This window comes from Trichosurus vulpecula, chromosome 2 (genome assembly GCF_011100635.1).
Source record: "Trichosurus vulpecula isolate mTriVul1 chromosome 2, mTriVul1.pri, whole genome shotgun sequence".
Taxonomy (NCBI): Eukaryota; Metazoa; Chordata; class Mammalia; order Diprotodontia; family Phalangeridae; genus Trichosurus; species Trichosurus vulpecula.
In genome coordinates this window covers 387,171,136-387,190,415 of record NC_050574.1, presented here as the reverse complement: position 1 = coordinate 387,190,415, position 19,280 = coordinate 387,171,136, and the positions used below count along the sequence as shown (strand labels likewise).

Genomic DNA, 19,280 nt, shown 5'->3' with positions numbered 1-19,280 from the left:
TTGGTCTACATTTGCAAGAAAGCTATCATGGAAAAGACTTTTAAAATTTCTGGCAGTTAGATAAGACAGTGCTCCATATGGCCATTACAAAAGAGACAGAGAAGTGAAAAAGGTATGTATATGTGTGTCTGATGTCATCTGTATAAGTGAATTCTGCTTTTCAATTGCAAAGCCTTGCCACATGTTTTTAATATCCATTTAGGTTCCAAGCCGTTGGATTTTTCTTTTGTTCATTTTAGTGCCATAACTACCACTCTAATGGGGATGGGGGAGAGAAGAAGGAAGAGGAAGGTAATTAGGAAAAATCTCTTTTGCTTACTGTTGTATTTTTTAGGTGATAATAAGGCTGAATGATAGATGAAATTATAATAGAAAAGAGCAATAATTAAGGTAACATGAAATCCACTGAAACTTCCTGCACAAAAAATAACATATTCAACTCCATTTTTCAATTACTCATCAACTCACACCAATCTGCAAGTAGGGGGGAGATAATATATTAAGACTGAAAAAACGACTGAAAATAATGTATGTTCTAGGAGCATCTAAACTGGCAGTCAAGCTTTCAATGTGCTTTATTGCACTTGATTAACTAACCCATGAGATTTTGGCTTCATTTTCTAAGAATCCAAGGTATAATATTGAAATTGAAAGCAAATAGTGTGTGTGTGTGTGTCTGTGTGTGCGCGCGCATTTTCTCTAATCAGATGCTTCTGATTACTTCTGCCTATCCTAAGGTTATGGAGACTACAGGAGGAGAAGATGAATTCTGAAGAGCTGCATATATTTTACAAATATACACAGACAACCTCAGACACACCCACACTTACAAACACACACACACACTCCCTAGAAAAATATTGTTCGATGCTGAAGAAATATTCACCTTCATTTGGATAAATGCTGTGACTGAGAATTTCGGTAGCACAGTGTCCAGAATAATTGAACAGTCCATGGGAGATTATTACACAGTCCAGCTAAATGGCACGCAATCACTATGATGAGTGAACACTATTTCGCAGCCAATGCAGTCCTTGCTGGGAGTACTGAACGAGGTGTTCCATACTGCTATGCAGGGTGACGGGCCCCATCAGCAAATCCAGATCGTTAAAGAACTCTAGGGAACAGAAATAGTCATTATTAAAAGAAAATCCTGTCACATCTGCGAATGAAATCACATTGAATAACTTGGGAAAAAATCACTCATGGCTTCTATTCATCAAGGATTCTGTCCTGTTCATGGTACTACCACAAATATCAGGAAAAGGAAAAAAGGATGGAAAGGTGGAAGAAAAGGAAAACAGAAGAGTGAGACAGAAGAGAAAAAGGGAAAAGGAACACGAAGATAAAGGGATTACACATTAACAGATTATCGAGAAGGCACACAAATCACAATATGGGACATTTCTGGATCAAACTAAATGATATTTTTCATCATTCTAATCTCTCAGTCTGTGCCCTGGTTGGTGTATGGTTGTTTTGTGCCCTGTGAACATGTAGTCAAAGGAAGCAGCAATGTTTTTCATGACAATTTTCTCACTGGCGTTGGTACCATGTTTCTAATGGGCATCCAGTCAACTTCTGAGATTGAGGAAAAGGGCTGTGGAGGCAGCAGAGTAACCATAGTTGATCCAGAGATGGGAGACAGAGCAGGAAGAGGTGGGACTGTCCTCACCCTCCTGGTCGGGGGAAGATGGCTAGGAGCTCTGCTCAGCTTCCCCAAGGTGGAAATGAGAATGCCAGGCTATTGGGAGAGCAATGGAGGATGGCTGTAAAAATATCCCTATTTTATCTTTCATTCTCTCTGCCTCAGTGTGCCACTGATGACACCTTCTGGCATTGGGTATTTTGTTGTGTTTCCTAGTGAATATTTATGGGCTGATGTCTTGTTCCTTCAGCTTCTCTTCCTTAACCCTGGAAAACATCCTATGCAATAAAAATAACCTTTAAAAACAACAAGAGAAATGGTCCTTATTTGGGAAAAAAAGGTTCAACCCTTTTAGAATCTCAGAATTGGAAGGAATCTGAGGTCCAATCCATAAACTGAACAGATATCCCCCCTTTCATGCCCTTGACAGGGAGCCATCCAACTACCACCTTTCAAGGAATTCGCTAGTTACTGAGGCAGCTCATTTGGCTTTTGGCCAAGAAGTTTCTCCTTCTATTAGGCCAAAACCTGTTATCTGCATTTTTTTGAAGGTACTACTCTGGGAATGAGCAAAATAAGGCTAATAATCCCTTTTCCACAGGACAATCCTTCAAACAGGCAACAGAATTTATCCTAACCCCAAGTCTTTGCTTCTTCAGTTTCTTTGATTTATCTTCACATGATGTGGTTCCCAGTTTCCAAACTTTCTCCTAGTTTGGATATACTCCATTTATGAATGGCTTTCCTAAAATGTGGAACTTAACAGCTGACAAAAGTCACAAGGCAGTGAGGCTATATTTTGTAAGAAGGCAGTGAGGCTATAATCTCCCTTGTTCTGTTTACCACACTTCTATTAATGCAGCCCAATTACATTAACTTTTTTAGCTAGCAAGTCAAACCTGATGCTGTATCATTTAATAAAAATACTAACACTAGTAAGGCAAAGTTAGACATCAAGGAAGATAGGTAGCTTTACGTAGGCAGGAAAAAACACCCTAATGATACTGTCACGATCATTAGCTCTCCTGATCCACCAAACAGTTTTCATCCATCACTTTCCTCCCTTAAGCAAGGTACTTAGGTGGTCCAAGTGCTTGGCTTGCAGTACAGAAACCTGGAGTTGGACTCCTTAGATACTCACTAGCCGTGTTACCTTGGACAAGTTATTTCACCCCTTTCTACCTCAGCTTCCTCACCTGTAAAATGAGGATTATAATAGCACCTCCCAGGGTTGTTGTAAGGATCACATGAGGTGACACGTACAGCCCTTTGCAAACCTTAAAGGTGCTATTGCTCCTATAATCATCATTATTCCAAGGAGTGATAATTGTTGGATCTCTCATAGGTCACCCAATGCAAGAAAGAGATTAGAGCACCCTCATGGGGAAAAAGGGATGAGATCTAAAGTACCAGGATGAGTCAGGATCTGGAATTCCTGGGTACACAGGGCAGAGTTGGAACTGGGAAGCCAGCAGCCAGGGAGGGGATCTAAAGCCGGATGGGTCTCCACAGAGATGCAGCAGCATACCAGTGCAGAAGTGTGACTGCTGCTCTTTGCTTTTTTATGTTTCTGCCCTTCTTTAACTGGGGTGATATTTCTCACCTTCTCCTTTCTATTATGCTAGGCTGGATGCTGGCCTCTCCTCCCTCACTCCCACTGCATCTGTGAAGCAGTGGGAAGGATATCAGCCTTACCTTGGAACATCTCCTTGGCCCTTGAGGCCATGAAATGGGGGGACAGTGTTGCTGGAAGCCACTTTGTTTATAAGCCACTAAGATTGTAAGGTCTACTGTGTCAGCCTCTGACTCCCTCAGGCAGATGTTAAAGACAGGGACTGTAGTGTGTGTCAGGAGTTTCAGAGAAACTTGCAAAAAAGGGTGTGTTCTTGAATGAAGGAAGGAATTTTGTCACAAAAATATCTGTGGTGGGAGACAGAGCCATGTAGTCACTTTACAGGAGGTATTATCATCCAAGGTGCTGTTCACAGCTGTTATCCATGTCAGACTAAAGAAAGGTGACATGGAAAGGTGAATCTTTAACTGGGAAGCATACAATAGTACAACCCAGAAGTGACATACAGAGTGAGGTAACTAGATAACTTCTTTCAAGAACAGGCTGGTAGCTTCAGTTGCAGTGGGATGTTCACTTTGGGGGAGAAATTAAGCTACACTGGCCAAAATGGGATTGCATATCTTAGGTGGGGCTAGGTCTATAACAAAATCCAGTGTTACCATCACCCATGGATAGAAGAGGGTTGGCAGGGTTCGCAACAAACCTATCAACCCTGCCCTCCCCCTGCCAATTCCTTCCACTGAAGTCATTAGCCAGAGTACATATTTGACAAGACTAGATAAGTCTGAAGGTGATTCATCAGAAAAATTTCCGTCAAAGGTGACTGTGTGTAAGATATAGAACAAGGCCTAGTAGCCTCATGATAAGTCACTATGGCAAAGGTAGAATCCTGCTTATCAAAGAGGATACATGTGTGACCAGAAGTATAGAGATACATCTGAGACTGACCTTTATTCAGCTGTAGGTATTAAGCCAGCCTGGAAAGTGGACATTTAGGACAGAATATAAGCAACCAGTTAGCGCTGCCTGATCTGCTCAGGCAGCCCTGGCTAATATTGAATGGCAAGAGAGTTAAAAGTTTGTGGGAGGGCCTATCTGATACACTTGGTACCCAAATTCTGTTTTCTGTAAAAGCATGTTTGCCTGCATATTGTGATGGCGAAAATGAATTAACTACACATGGTGCCCAGTGGATTTAACGTTGATTGAACTGTCCAAGCATTCCGAAGATGTTTCACATCCTTATGGTGTGGGGGAGATAATGAGATGCTCCATGTCCCCAAGGTGGTACTTCCCTACTATATATGGGACTTTACCTGTGAGCTGCTCCTCCCACACTTAATAGTTTTTGTCTTTACCTATCAAACTCGCAGGGATTACTGTGAACAGGGTTGGGGTGCAGAGGGCAGTAGGGCCTGTGAAGGAATAGCTCTCACAAAGACATTGGATGCATGATCATAGGGCTTAGATGACTCAGGGACTTCATGCCTTCCTCGTTCCATGTCCACTAGACTACCAGAAAGTCATGCGGTGCCTCAGCCGGCTTTAGAGAGGTGCAAGAATGTTGCTGGGATCAGTTTGAACCCGAGGCAGTTGTTAAATTTTCAGTGTGCACATTTATACCTCAGAACTCAGCAAACAGCTACAAATCCAGGCTTGTTGTTTTGTTAATTGTCTAGATTTAAGAGTGATTGATAAAATGTTAATAATGCAGTGGCTTGACCACTGTCTGCTACAGGCAGTTTGTACTACCTAAGATGCTGTCTAGGACACTAACTTGGCTTGGGGTAAAACCTTTTCTCTCCCCTCCTCCCCCAATCTAGTAAAAGAAATACAGAGTCCAAAGCATCACTGTAAATCCAAGACGAAGTTGGCCCTGTTCTTGGAAATATTAATTCTAGGAGCTGAGATGGAAGCAGGAAGGCAGGAGCAGGAAATGGAATTTCAAGTTAAGATGTTTTCTATGAAGAGCAGCAAGTATTTCCAGAAGTGATGGTGAAATGACCATCTGATATAAAATGCCTCCTCTGAGCTTTGTCACTGAAGTGGTAAGCATTCCCTATTCCTATGCCTCGCGTGTACTGGGTATACAACAGCTTGGGCATCAGAACCACTCCCTTCTCTGCTGCAACCATAAAGCTATGGGAACAATCTCCTCCCTGGATAATGACAGAATGCCATTCAGAAGCTGACTTTTTTCCTTTGCTGTGGAATAACCTTGTCATTTCTGCCTTTTCTTTACTCAGTGCTTAAAAAAAGTACGGTGCTTGCCACATTTATTTTATTCTTATATTTTAGCAGGCTCCTAGTGGGGTTGCAGATAGAGGGCAGGAAAATGGAGGTAGGAATTGACTCTTAGGTCACAGCCCAGTGTGTCTTTAGTCTGAAGTCAAAGAAGTCTGCCCAATGGTGCTGAGCAACCATGGGATTTAAAAAAATACACACATATACACAAATACATATATGTAATCCTTGAGTATAACTATAGATCTGACATTAATTTTATGTCACCAATATTATAATGCTCTATTTTCCCTGTGGGGGTGTAAAGGTAGTTTACTGACATTTCTCAAATTCTCCATCATACCTTTGTGAGATAGGTATGCACAGAATACTGGACTACATTGTCTGTCACAGTGAGCCAGTGTGGAGCAGAACTCTCTCCTGACTGCAGGCCCTGTGACGACATAACAACAACTAATAAAAACTAGCATTTACGTTGTGGCAAAGCACTTTACAAACGCCATCTCAGTCTATCCTCACAACCACCCTGGGAGGTACGTGCCATTATTATTTCCACTTTAAAGTTAAGTGGCTTGCACAGGCTCATAGAGCTATTAAGTGACTGAGGCTGGATTTGAACTCAGGTCCTCCTTAATCCAGGTCAAGAGCTCTATGGACTGCACCTCCTAGCTGCCCACATCACCGCACTACTATGCTATTTCTGCTTAGTCATACTATAAGAGGTGCTATTGGCGACACACTGGTCATCCTGATGAGCTATGTACGGTTTTGGTCAGGTGTCCACAGCAGAGTGACCAGGATTCTGTAAGGGGCTAGAACCCACAACACCTGAGAAACAATACTGAACCTAGAGAAAAGAAGACATAGAGGAGGCTATGACTGTTTTCAAATATTTAAAGAGCTCTCCATGTGGAAGAGAGGTTAGCTACAGCTACACAAAAGCATGGCTCCAGAGGGCAGAACCAGAAATAATGGAAGACTTTTGGTCCAGTATACAGAACCAACAATTAGAACTGTCCAAAAACAGAATGGGTCTATTGCAGAAGTTAGTGATTTTCCTGCCACTGGAAATGCTTAAATGGAGATTGACTACTTTTGGGGGACGCTGCCTTAGGTTAGAAGACTTCTTAGTCCCTTCCAATGTTAAAATTCTATGATTTCCTCAAATCTGGCTCCAACTTTATCTCCTACTATTACCCTATGTGAATCCCTTCTCTAGTCAGGAACCACGGTAACTCAGGAATTTTAAAGATTTTCAACTTTTTTCTCATCTCACAATGTCTTCCCCCCGCCCCCCATAAGGAGCTCCCTGGCCCTTATTCACTGATCCTTCCAGGCCCAGTTCAAATGCCACCTCCTTCATGAAACCATAAAGCCACATGTGACCACACCATCCTCCAGTTCTCTTCTGAACTCACACAGAACTTAATGTCTGGGACATTACTCATCTGGTACTTAACATATGCTGCTTATGTTATCTGTAAACTCTTGATGTCAGAAACTGTATCTTACACTTCTTTGCATGCCCCACCAAAAACTATACATAGTACTTTCTTCACACTAGATACACATCAAATTTGATTGAGAAAAACAATGCCAATAAGGAGGTAAAATCTGCCAACAAAAGCTTTCCGCTGGCAATATGGTATAATGGAGAGCATTCTGGAGACATGAATTTGAATCCTGGCTCTAATATTTATTATTTATTGGCAAGTCACTTAGCATTTCTGAACTTTATTTTCCTCATTTGTAAAATGGGGATAATTCTTTATTGCCTACCTCAGAAGGTTACTGTGAGGAAATCCCTTTGGAAAATTTAAGGCCCTATACACACGTGAGTTATTAGTATGCCCAGGACCTAATCACAGCACATTCACACTTAGGTACATGATAATAATAGCTATCACTGCCATACAGTGTGACATTTCAATAGAGCTTTAAGGTTTCCAAAGTCCTTTCCCTACAACTGGGTCATTTTACAGGTATTATCATCCTCATTTTATAGATGAGAAAACTGAAGAACCACAGAGATGAAGAGACTTGACCAAGGGCAGGTGATGGTCTTGTAACTACAATTCCACTGCTTTTTCTAATGCTAGTAAGTAGTGGGTAGTGCTGGGACTCCAACCCTAATCCTGGGACTCCCATCCTAGCATTTGTTACCATGTGCTGTGACAGCTGAACCATATATCATGCCAACAGATCACCTGCTCCTCTGGACTCTAGCTAGTGGACCAGTTTTTTTTATTTTTACATTGCATACCTCTGTTCTCCTTGGCGAGGTTGTCAGCCATCTCCCAGTAGTCATAGCTATGCAGAATGCTGTTGGTGATGCTGACATGGTTGGCTGCCATCTGATGGATCCTATGTGGAATGCTAATTATGGACGATGGTGAAGGGGTGCTAGTGCTTGAGAGACTCCCCTGAGATCCCACTGAGCTGACTGGAGAAGGACTGGGAGACATGGGGGATGGAGTTCCTGTGCTCCTGCACAAGAGAAGATTGAAAAGCAAAACACTGAAGAGAGGTAAGTGTGGGGTGGGGTACACAGGACAATACTTGGGTGCACTTGGATATTAACAAGCAGTTTCATAGAGTCATGCAGAATTAATTTCCATTCACCAATGTCAACTTACTTTCCACTGGCACCCCATGGAGATGGGGCCTGGGCAGCTTTAGATGAATTCTGTGGAGGGAAGGAATGGATTTACTGAGGGTTCAATTTTCTTGAGAAGCAGAAGAACACATCATTACAAACTTAGAGAAAAACATATAAATTGAAATCAGAGACAGAAAAGAACTAAAAAAATATGAAAAGAATAAAGAATATGCTTTACATTCAATCTAGAAGCACATTATTCAATATGCCTCAAGATAGGTCAATAAAATTTTAATATGGTAAGAAGACCACATTACATGAGCCAAACATTTATATCTACAAATTGAAAAGAAATTTTGCATTTACCGATAAAAGTTGTTAAATGGACAGTTCCTAAATATATATATTTTTTACAACTAATAATGCTTTCTTGAGTGTTAATCTGTAGCACTGTTATGGGGCAAAATGTTTTTTGTGATGCTGATGTGAATTTTTCCTCTTTGGAGTCTAAAGCACAGGCATCATCTTGGTTCTGCAGAGAGAAGTGTTGCTTTGATTTAGCAAACTGGAGAAAGCTAAGTACAGAATAGGTATCACAGAAGCACTTTATGAAATGGAGACTGAATTTTTACTTCATGTAAGTAGCGTTATTCAAAGTTACATGAAACAATCCGTCAGAAATCTGAGGGACTATGGCAACAGGTGCCATGTAAAGGAGGGGGAAAAGCTCCTAATAGATAAGCCACTATTGTTTTTTTTTCTAGAATCAAGAATGACACTTTTCTGAATCTAGCACTAATAGATAGATCAGCTTTGTTTTCCTCTCTTAGTTATTAAAATTTAGCCACCCAATATGGGCTATCACAAGTATACCTTGGCTGTAATAAACCTGAGCAAAAGAGTTCTATGGTACCAGAAACAGATGAAGCAGGAAAGAAAATGCCCAATTCTTCTTAGCTGTCCTAAAAGTTGAAGCCCCATAATTTAAAGGAACGTGGGTGTGGACAGAAAGACCATCTTTTAGTATTAGCTTTGCATTGGGAAATTGAATTCCTTTCCACCATACTGTCATTTTTTACCTAAAGGTTTTATAATGACTGAATTTCAGTCAAGGTTTCAATAATCTCTAGTTGTAAATACCTGGTTTGTATTATAAATTTCCAAAGGAGAAGAATCATGTCTTATGTTTAATATGGTACCTGTTCTGTACTTACTCTTAAAGATAGATTGGAGACAATGGACAAATAAAAAGATAATCATCATTACATCAGGGAAATTTTCTAATCCACTCCTCATTCATTATGCTCAGTGCTTACATTTAGCTGAAAAAACCTGAACTCTTCCCTTTAACATAGGGTTACTCTTTTTCAGAATTTCCTCTTAGGTGCCAAAGTTTAAAGCATTTACCACATTTTCTGACTTTGACTCCATTTTCCTAAAAGTCAAAAATAAGGCCATAGCCATGTTGTGTAGGTTCTGGTACTCTTCACATTTGAGAGAGATTCTATTTGGTTGACTATGGCTTGGAACACTTTTCAATATATTTTTGATAAACTGTTCAGTTGAATGCTATGAAGACAGCAGCTGGAAAGAATATCCTTTTTCCAGGTAGGAACATGAACTGTTTCTATTTGGTTCACATGGTCTCCAGGACATGTAAGAGAAAATTACCTAGTGAGGCTAGAAACAGGCTTTCTGGGGAGTGAGGATGGCAAGTGACCCCTAAACTTCCTGTGAGGTACATGCTGATTGGTGACTCCCTGGCTGGGAGTGCCATATATATCTTGAGGAACACAGTCTCCAGTCTATTCTACCACCACATCAGCTACCTTGCTTGTCTAAGGCTGACCCTATCCAGAGGGGTCCCCTTTGATTGATGGGTCCTCTCTGAGAAAGATTAGGAGGGGGGATATTTCATTTTCTTTTTCTCACAGGAAACTTAAAGAGTTGCTTCTACATGAGTCAATAGGCGTCTCTGATATGAATGAAACTAGACAAAGGAACTGTTGCTATGGTATGTGAAAGATCACAGGATCGTAGCTTTAGAGCAAGAAGGGGCCTTACAGCTCTTAGACCAGTTCTCTTATTTGAAATGAAACTGAAGCACAGAGGAGTGAAATGACTTCCTCAAAGTCGCCTAGGTAAAAAATGGCAGAGGATTATGCTATAGAGAATGGTGAGCTCTCCTCTACCTAAACTGAGGACAAAACAAGAGGAAATATGATTAAAGGGCAGAATGAGGCCTTTGGATTAGCTATAAGGAACAATGTCTTGATAAGATGACTAAATATTAGAATGAGTTGATGAGTGATTAAGTGTATTCTTTCTCTTGAGGGGTGCTTATCTTGGGGAGGGGAGGCATGGTACATCCTGAAATAAAGAGATACATTAGATGGCTTTTCCAAGGCCTCCTCAATTCTAAAACTCTGTGATTGTGTCATAAACTGGCTTCATATACACTGAGGGAACACACGGTCATCTGCCTGAAAGCAATGGATTCTGTCCATCTAATCACATTTATCCTCAACAGGGGCTTTAAGCAATATATGGTATATTGAATATACTATGTTCTATAGCCATGGTCAAGTTACAAGCAATTTACAAAGATGATACCTTGAAATAGTCAATAAGTGCTTTTGAATACTTTACAGCATGGTCCCTTTTGAGTCGAAACATCCGCCAATACAGAAGAGCCAGACAGCGGTAACTATAGCCCAAAAAGAGAAAATCAGTTTCTTAAGAGTAGTCATAAATCTTAGATAAAACTAGAAAAACATCTTCAAACATATCAGTTGTTTCAAGGCACTCATTAGTTATAGACTGAGGTTCTGACACACCAAGTCAAATCTACATTTAGAAAAAAATTTAAATTTGAGAAGATCTATACTTCATCACTAAGTGATTGCTCAATACAGTACTGAAATCACAAATACATTCATCAGCTTCACAGTCCTTTTTTAGGGAGCGTGAATAATGGGGCTTTTCATCGCCTCTTAGTTTTCCTTTTACACCACTAGAGGGTAGTGTCTCCCTGTCACAAGTGAGTTGAAGGCTACAGGGCAGGAGGAACAAACTCCTGGATACTGAGCAGTGTAAGGAAACTGCTATGTCCCCGTTTCTCATTGTAACACTGCCTCAGGTGCTTGGCTGATTTTGAGTCTGCTCTGCTGGGAAAAAGAAGCAAACTCTTCTTTCAAATCTTCTTTCCTCACTTTATGATTAATCTACTACTTTTATTAATTAGGGAGAGTTTACATAAAGCTGGAAAAAAATGTAAGCAGTTTTTTCCTCTGAAACACGCACTTTCTTTGGTGCCTTCTCCCAATATCTAGTTTATTCCTCTCTTTATATTTTTATAAATCAAGTGGCAGTAGTGTTAACTGGCACACCAGGTATAGCACAGTCATCTACTGTTGTATAGATTTACAGGCAAAACTCGGCAATCAGAGTCACAATTCAGAAATATTTTCTTGAAGGAACATATTAGAAACCCCTCAGTCCATAAGGAGTAGCCGATCTTTTTATTTTGTGGTCTGATTCGTCAATTTGTAGACCATAAATTGTACATATAAGCTACCTGCCAGTGGAAATTACTTTGAAGTTTATCAAAAGTATGGAATAATTTGGTTCCTTCTTAGGAATTTCCCCAAAATATGACTTAGGAATATGAAGTGATATGCCCTGTGAAGTTGGGATGGAAGAATCATCGTTACCATCATTATCAGTGTTGTTAATAGCAGTCGTATTTGTACACTGCTAAGTCCCTACACAGGACTGTATGATTTTATTATTCTTGCTAATAGCAGTCATGTGAGAGGGATGATAATCGATTACATAAGGATCATAGGATTTATTTTCATTATTAATAGTCACAATTAGTGCAATGGTTATCCACTACAAAGAAACACAGGACTTCAGAGCTGGTAATAAACTTTAGAGATCATTTAATCCAACTCCCTTAACTTACAAATGAGGAAACTAAGGCCCCAAAGGTGAATATTAGTGAACGTTTAAAAAATAAATTCTTTTACTATCGAAACGTGTTGAACCTAAATAGAAGAAATCATTGAAGACAAGACAAATTTTATTATGCAACAATAAAAGGGTTTTGAATAACAAAAAGCAGTATGTCTAAAATTAATGGAAAATAAGTAAATTGGAAAAATAAGAATGGGAAAATACTTGTAGTAACTATCTCAGAGAAAGGTCTGAAAAATAATTCATAAGGAGTGGATCCATAGCTCTACAAGCATCGATACGGTCCTGAATGGAGCACTGATCAAAGGATACAAATTACACAATTTATGAGGGAGGAATTATAAAGTATTAACCACAAGAAAAAATGCTCAGACTTCTTAATAACCAAAAAGTTGCTACTTTCACACACTCTGAAAAAAAAACACAAAAGTTGGCAGAACTTTGGGGAAATGGCACTCTATAGATTTGGTAGGGCTATAGACTGGTACAAACATTTTGGCAAAATGGCAGTGTGCAATGAGTCACAAAATAAGCATAACATAACTTAGCAATTGCATTGCTATGACTTTATCCTAAGAACATCATAAAGAGGATCTATATCTATAATAATATTCACACATACCCTATTAGAACAGGAAAAACTGAAAACAACCTGTATGTCCAACAACTGGAAAAGGACTGAATACATTATTTCTCATTAATTTATTCACTCCATAAAGCCCTAGTTTGTCACTTTGTTGCGGTGAGCAGGACAGCCTCAGTTTTTGAATACTATGCCAATGGAGCAGAAACTCTGGCAGGTTTTACTATTCTGGAAAGGTTTTCAGTATGGTCTTGGCAATAGACTGAATCTGCTTTCCAAGGACCAGCCTAAGGACAGAGAGGCCCATCATGCTAGGCTAGCCACTTGGCAATTAATTTTTTTGCCCATGGCAACCCATGCAACAAGGAAAAATACAAAATGGTCCTTCTGGTAACTCTAGTGATGGTGGTGGCAGAAAAGGGGCAGAAGATGCCAAGAATCACCAAAGTTCCAGACCATTACTAGGTTAGCCACTGCTACCCTAAAATGTAAGCTCTTTGTCCAGTGACCAATGAATAAATACACTACTGGAAGAAATGGATCTTATAAATCTTGATATTCTCACTATAAACAAAACCAGAAGACAAAAGGAAGTTGCAGCTAAATGGAAAAATGGTTCACAGATTTTTCTTGTAAAGGCAAACAATAGAGTTGGTAGAATTGGTTTTATTGTGCATCTAAAAGCAACAATAAACATAATTTCATGGGACATTTGATCATTTTGATTAAAATGCTTACTATAAATAGTTGTAAAAAGATTACCATGAAAATAGCTGTAGGTTATATGTCAACATCTGTTGTGAAAAATGAATAGCGAAAATCTCCGAAACACTTGATGACATCCTTCAAACTAAACCAACATACACTTTAATATGGACAAGTACATATAAGGGAAGATAGCAAACAAAAAGAAGGTAGTAAAATGTGGTTTAGGAATAAGGAGAGACAGAGGACAGAGACTTTTAGGTCATAACGAAGTCTTCTCAGACATAACGTCTGAGCAATATTTTTTTCAAGAGGAGAACAGGGAGGTATCGGACATAGAGAGCACCAAATAATACTATTATTATAAAAACTGAATATATTTTTAACAGACAGGAAACGGCTGGTTATGGATGTAGGAGTCATTTCTGAATTAGTGTTCCATCTACAGTTGGATTTCTGATTTTATTAGTATCAAATTAGACTTGATAACTGTAAATATCAATTTGGAAGAAAATATTTTAAAAAATGAGATCTGGGATGCGAGGTATCTTTAATGTGACCTATTCAAATAAGTTAGTGATGCCAAGAAATAAGAAATAGAGAAAATAATAGACCTCAACACAGACTATCATAATTTCCTAATGAAACTTAAGCAATATAAATCAAGTGCTACAAGAAGGAGGCCAAATAAGTCTACAAAGTATGTCACCCAGTAAACAACTTATCTTGCTAGGTAGATAGAGAAGAAGCCAACTGGTTTAGAGTATAAACCTTTATGTAAGAACCCGGAGAATGACCAACAACTCTATTCAAGAGGACTAATGATAAGGCATGCCACTCATCTCCTTACAGGTGATGGGCTCAAAAACTGAGAATGAGACATATATTTTTGGGAAATGGCTAATGTGGGAATCTGACTCATCTATCCTAAGGGTCTTATTTTTCCTTTTTTTAAAAATTTTCACCACGAGGGAGTGAGAAGAAAATAAATGATTAATTGAAAAAAAATAAAAAAATTACTGTGAAGGCCAGTGGAAGGTTATGGATAGCTTTATTCCATAAAACATGAGAAATACCAGGAATAAAAATAGATTTTACAGAAAATTTGATGACAGACCCAAGGAAGCCAAATCATCCTTATACATTAAAGGATGAAACTGAAAGAGATGATAAATATATGAAAAACTGGAAAATGTCTGTAAAGATTTTTATAACAAGCTGCTTCCTCTATTAATGAGAGGAACCACCACATTTAAACTCTAACATCAGTTCCCAATGTATTATATGTGAGCAAATAGAAATGGCATTAAAGAACACAGATGGGAAGAACAGTTGGATTAGACTAACTATACAAAGGAGACCTGTGATGTATGAAATTTAATTTTAAGGATACTGGAGAATCACTTATGAAGTTAATCAAGAAGGGGAGATAACAAAGCTTGAAAAAGATCTTGAACTTCATATACAGGCTATGTGACCTTCGGCAAGTCACATAACATCTCAATACCCCTGGCAACTCTAATAAAATAGGTTGCAGAGAAAGTGCTGCTCCGTATTGTTGGAGAGCACTCCCTTTACTAGTGAAATAAGAGATCCATTCCAAAAACAAAACAAAAAGTGACCAAGAAAATATCAATAATGCCTGACTAACATGCCAGCTTTCAATGTCCAGAAAACCTTTATGAAAATAATTACGTCTATGGAGGTTATGTTTAATGAAGGTTTGATAAGACAATATTAGCCTTTTGCAAATGATATTCTATGGAAGACCTTATCTTCACAGTCCCATAAAAGACTAAAAGGTGTGCTAACACAAACCCCTTTGTGCTTACTATCTGTTGAGTTCAAGATATTGTTTCAGTAGATAAAAATGACCCCTTCAAGGCTCTCCTCTAACAATGAACCTCCTATGCATGTATCAAAATCATATGGGATTCCTTAAAAGATGTAACGACACGATTGAGATCAAGCAAAGTGTAATAAAAGAAAACACGCCTCCCAAAGGCACTTGCCACTGTTGTAACCCGTGTCCTCTACAGTCTATATGCAAGAGAGATTTCCTACAGACCAATCAATCATGTCAGGCACTGTGCATGGCACTAGGAATACAAGTGCAAAGAATGAAAACTATCACTACTTGAAAGGAGTTTTCATTCTAAGATGATGAGGTCCTCCAGGTGTGCTTGTTTGTGAGTGCTATGTTTATCATATCAAATCTCTGAACACTGCAAAGCCTCCTAAATGAGATCAATGATCACTTGGAAGGGTTTGGTCTATTTATCCACATGAATACTCAACGGAATGAAGTGATTATGATACAGACATACGAAAAATCAAGGGAATGAACAATGCTTATGAAATATTTAGATGGACAATTCATAAACCTGATCTTTTCAGATGTGTAACTTGAACAGATACTGTGAGTGTCCAATGCTCTGGGCCCAGAAATAAACAGAAGGAAAATGGTTGTACTGATTTTGGGAAATTACATGGTATTTTTAATGCCCTCAAATTTCCTGCTGAAACAAAGACCTATTTTTATTTAATACTCATATTATTCTGGTGATGCTGTATGGAGGCTGGTCATGGAATGTCAGTCTCTTAATAATTAAAGTTGTGGGGTCCCCAAAAAAGCAATGGAGAGTTAAGTGGTAGGTATCAACATACTACCAATGAGTAGCTGTACAGATGTGAGACTGGAAAAGGAGGTGGGCTGGTAACACAGGAATAAATTGATGAGGGATAAACAAGAGGCATGTCATTTGCTTTATTGTTATCTACTTGAAATCTAGAGACCTACAGAAAGGCCCTCAGCGCACTGAGAAGACCATCTGTGGAAAATGAACAAAGAAAGCACAGGGAGGGATGGAGTACTCACATCACTGAGAGAAAATATCTACTGAACTTTAAAAAGTATGTGTGTGTACATATATATGTATGTACCCACAAACGTGTATATGTATGTATATGTATGCATATATACATACACACACATCTTAAGAGAGTGAGAGAAGGGAGCAAGGGAGAGAGGCAGCATGAGTGGGTTAGACTAGGTAGCCTCTGGGTTCCTTCTAGCCCTGTATCCAATATGAATATAAAGAAATATTATGGTATTGTAAAAAAATATAAAGCACATAGGGAGAAACTTATATGGAGATGATGAAGTACTAAATGAGCAGAACCAAACCTGTATATATACAATGACTATAAAGACGTAAAAAGAAAAATAAAATGAGAAGAAAGGAGGAAAGAAAACAGAATTGGAGGTATAACAACTTCAGGGAGGCCAGACGGGACACAAACAAGAACATTTCCTTTGTTAATTCCTTTTGTTCCATCTTGTTAAGGGCTAAAAGTTTTCTCTAAGATTTCCTCCCTCTTTTAAATGTTTAATTATTTTTTGTCCTTTTAAAGTTTATTAATCTTTTCAAACTTTATTAGTGTTTGTAGTTATAATACATTTTTAAAAAAATGTAATAAACCTGATCTTCAGTTTGCTACAAATATGAGCTTTAAAGCATTATCTTGGTTCTGCTACACTAATCCTACATGTAAAACAACAGATGAGTTATTATGATTGTACCTAAAATGTTAAACACAAAAGAAATTACACGGACATTGGTACGGTTAGTATACAAGTCATTAAAAATCCAGACCCATCAAATGCTGAAAAACTAATTACCTTGATGTACTAAACCTGACCTGTCAAATGCCAATCATTAAGAATTGCTCAGGCATACCTGCAGAATTCAGGCCATTCACAAGTCATTCAAGGATTGCAGTTGAATGGCTTCTAGGAATCCCCTAGCCTCCAAGGCAAGATCTACCATCTTGAGGTCAGGAGACATGACAGAAAGCACCCTCTTCTTGCGTTTATAGCACCTAGTTTAAAAGAAAACCACTGACAGGGCTGGAGATTTGAAATGAATCATAATATACCTACCATAATGCAGCTAATTGTTTGTCCTCTGGAGTGGCATTTGGGCCTGAGTGAGTTTTTAGTCTCATAGCATACCTTAAAAAAAAAAAGTAAAAGAAATAAACATGATCATCCCATGTAAACAGTAGAGTATGCTTTGTGTTAAAAGTGAATCTCCCAGCCCTTTCAGGGCTTTACATAGTGTTTGCCACTGTTTTCTTAAAAGCTGGCTGAGGTCGCTCCTTTATCAACAGGCATTACGTTATGATGACTACAAAAGAATGATTTTTATGTCCATTGAGCTACTTTCTGTTCTTTAATAATACAAGTTCAAATGCTACAAATAGCTAGAAATGCTGCTATTTCAAGAAAAAGCCATGTAAACAGTAACATGTCCATTGCTACAAATTTCTATAGACAGCTGAACCGCTGAGTAGCTTGACTGAAGACTGAGGCAGTGCTCAATACTTCCAGGCTTGCATCCAAAAGAAGCCTCATCTCTTACACTTCTATAAATGTTTGGATTTCCTCTTTTTTCTTTGTTTGGAACTCTTACTTTGACAGCCGTATAAGTGTCTTGAATGCATTTTAATCTATATTTTGCTTCTACAGATGTTTGTTAAGGGAAGCTGCTAGCTTTTATGGACTGTCCTTCCATTTGTTGCTCTAATCATAGTTATTCATTTTTCTCCATAAAACATCCAATTAACAGGCAGAATTTTTGAGAGAACTTTCAAGCCACTTCTACATTTATTGAGAAACTTGAAGGAGAGAATTATACTCCCTGTCCCTATCATTAAAGCCAGTTTCTTTTATTTGTGTTGCCTAGATATTTAAAGTGAAATTGGTGTTGTAGTCTGAATTATCTAGATCAGGCCTGCACCACCTGCTGCTGTCTCAGGCTGCTTGCAATACTCCAAAGGCTTTTGGAGAAAAATGTAGAGGAAAACATCCTTTGTATATAGAGGAAATCCTCTGGCGTGCTGCAGGCCCCAAGTTGTGCAGGCCTGATCTAAATAAGGGCCTTAATTAGGCAGTTAGGTGGATAGAACACGGGACCTGAAGTAAACAAGACCCTAGTTCAAATTCTGCCTCAGACCCTTAATAGCTGTGTGACCCTGAGCAAGTCATTTAATTTCTATCAGCCTCACTTTCCTCACCCATAAAATGAGGACAATAACGGCACCAACCTCACAGACTTGTAATAAGGATAGCACTTTGCAAACTTTATGGCATTTTTTAAATGTTAGTTACTGCTATTACGAGGATGAATTATTCATTATATCATGCGTGTGATACCGGTCACAGTTCTAGCAAGGAATGTAAAGAATTCTGGAAGGAGGTAGTTTATTCCTGAAAACAATTATAATTTTGAGACCTCCATTCTGCCATTCTGCTTTACTGTCACATTACGCTGGCAATATCGTGCTATTGAAGCAGCAGGGTGGTCTGGAGTCAACACAATGCTTAGGTTATCAGACATATCTGACGTCTTCTGAAAGCTGGGCAATGCCATCTCACACAACTATAGTGTCTTTGAAGATTATGTATTCTGATACCGAAATGACAATCGTGAAGGCCAAAAGTATCTACAGAATGTAGTATATGAATAGAGTTGGTAACAGTACTTCCCCTCTATGTCAATGTATATTAGAAAGACTATGGCTTCCAAGGTGTGCTGCAGTAGGAAGAACACTAGTCCCAGTCTTGCCATTTACCAGCAGTGTGACTGTGGAGTCAGAGCCCATCTGGGCTTCAAGCTTCCTCATCTGTAAAAGTGAGAGAGCCGGATTAGGGAGAGGGGACCTAACTCTAAGGTCCTCTCTAGTGCAAAACGGTCTATTATTCTAAAATGATTAAAAATCTTGAATATAGAAAGGAGATTAAACAGGGATATGGTCAGTGTTAAATCACAAGTAACACTGACAAGAGTGAATCTGAACTTTTCACTAAATTTTAGAAAGGTGCTAGTGTTGGCACTAATTTCAAAGAAGTAGTACTTTAACACTGGGCTATAAGCAATAGGCCATT

The 19,280-nt window shown here is 38.8% G+C and overlaps 1 protein-coding gene across 1 annotated transcript in view; it reads right to left on the bottom strand.

Annotated features, from left to right (window-relative positions):
- Nucleotides 1-797: 797 nt before the first annotated feature.
- AFF3 (AF4/FMR2 family member 3) overlaps nucleotides 798-19,280 on the bottom strand; it is a 658,787-nt gene continuing 640,304 nt past the window's right edge. The window contains exons 19-23 of the mRNA XM_036747397.1: nucleotides 17,274-17,345; nucleotides 10,678-10,771; nucleotides 8,102-8,151; nucleotides 7,729-7,952; nucleotides 798-1,117 (exon numbers count right to left, since the gene is read on the bottom strand). Coding sequence (XP_036603292.1) covers nucleotides 996-1,117; nucleotides 7,729-7,952; nucleotides 8,102-8,151; nucleotides 10,678-10,771; nucleotides 17,274-17,345 — 562 coding nt within the window. The 3' untranslated portion in view covers nucleotides 798-995. The remainder of the gene's footprint in view (nucleotides 1,118-7,728; nucleotides 7,953-8,101; nucleotides 8,152-10,677; nucleotides 10,772-17,273; nucleotides 17,346-19,280) is intronic.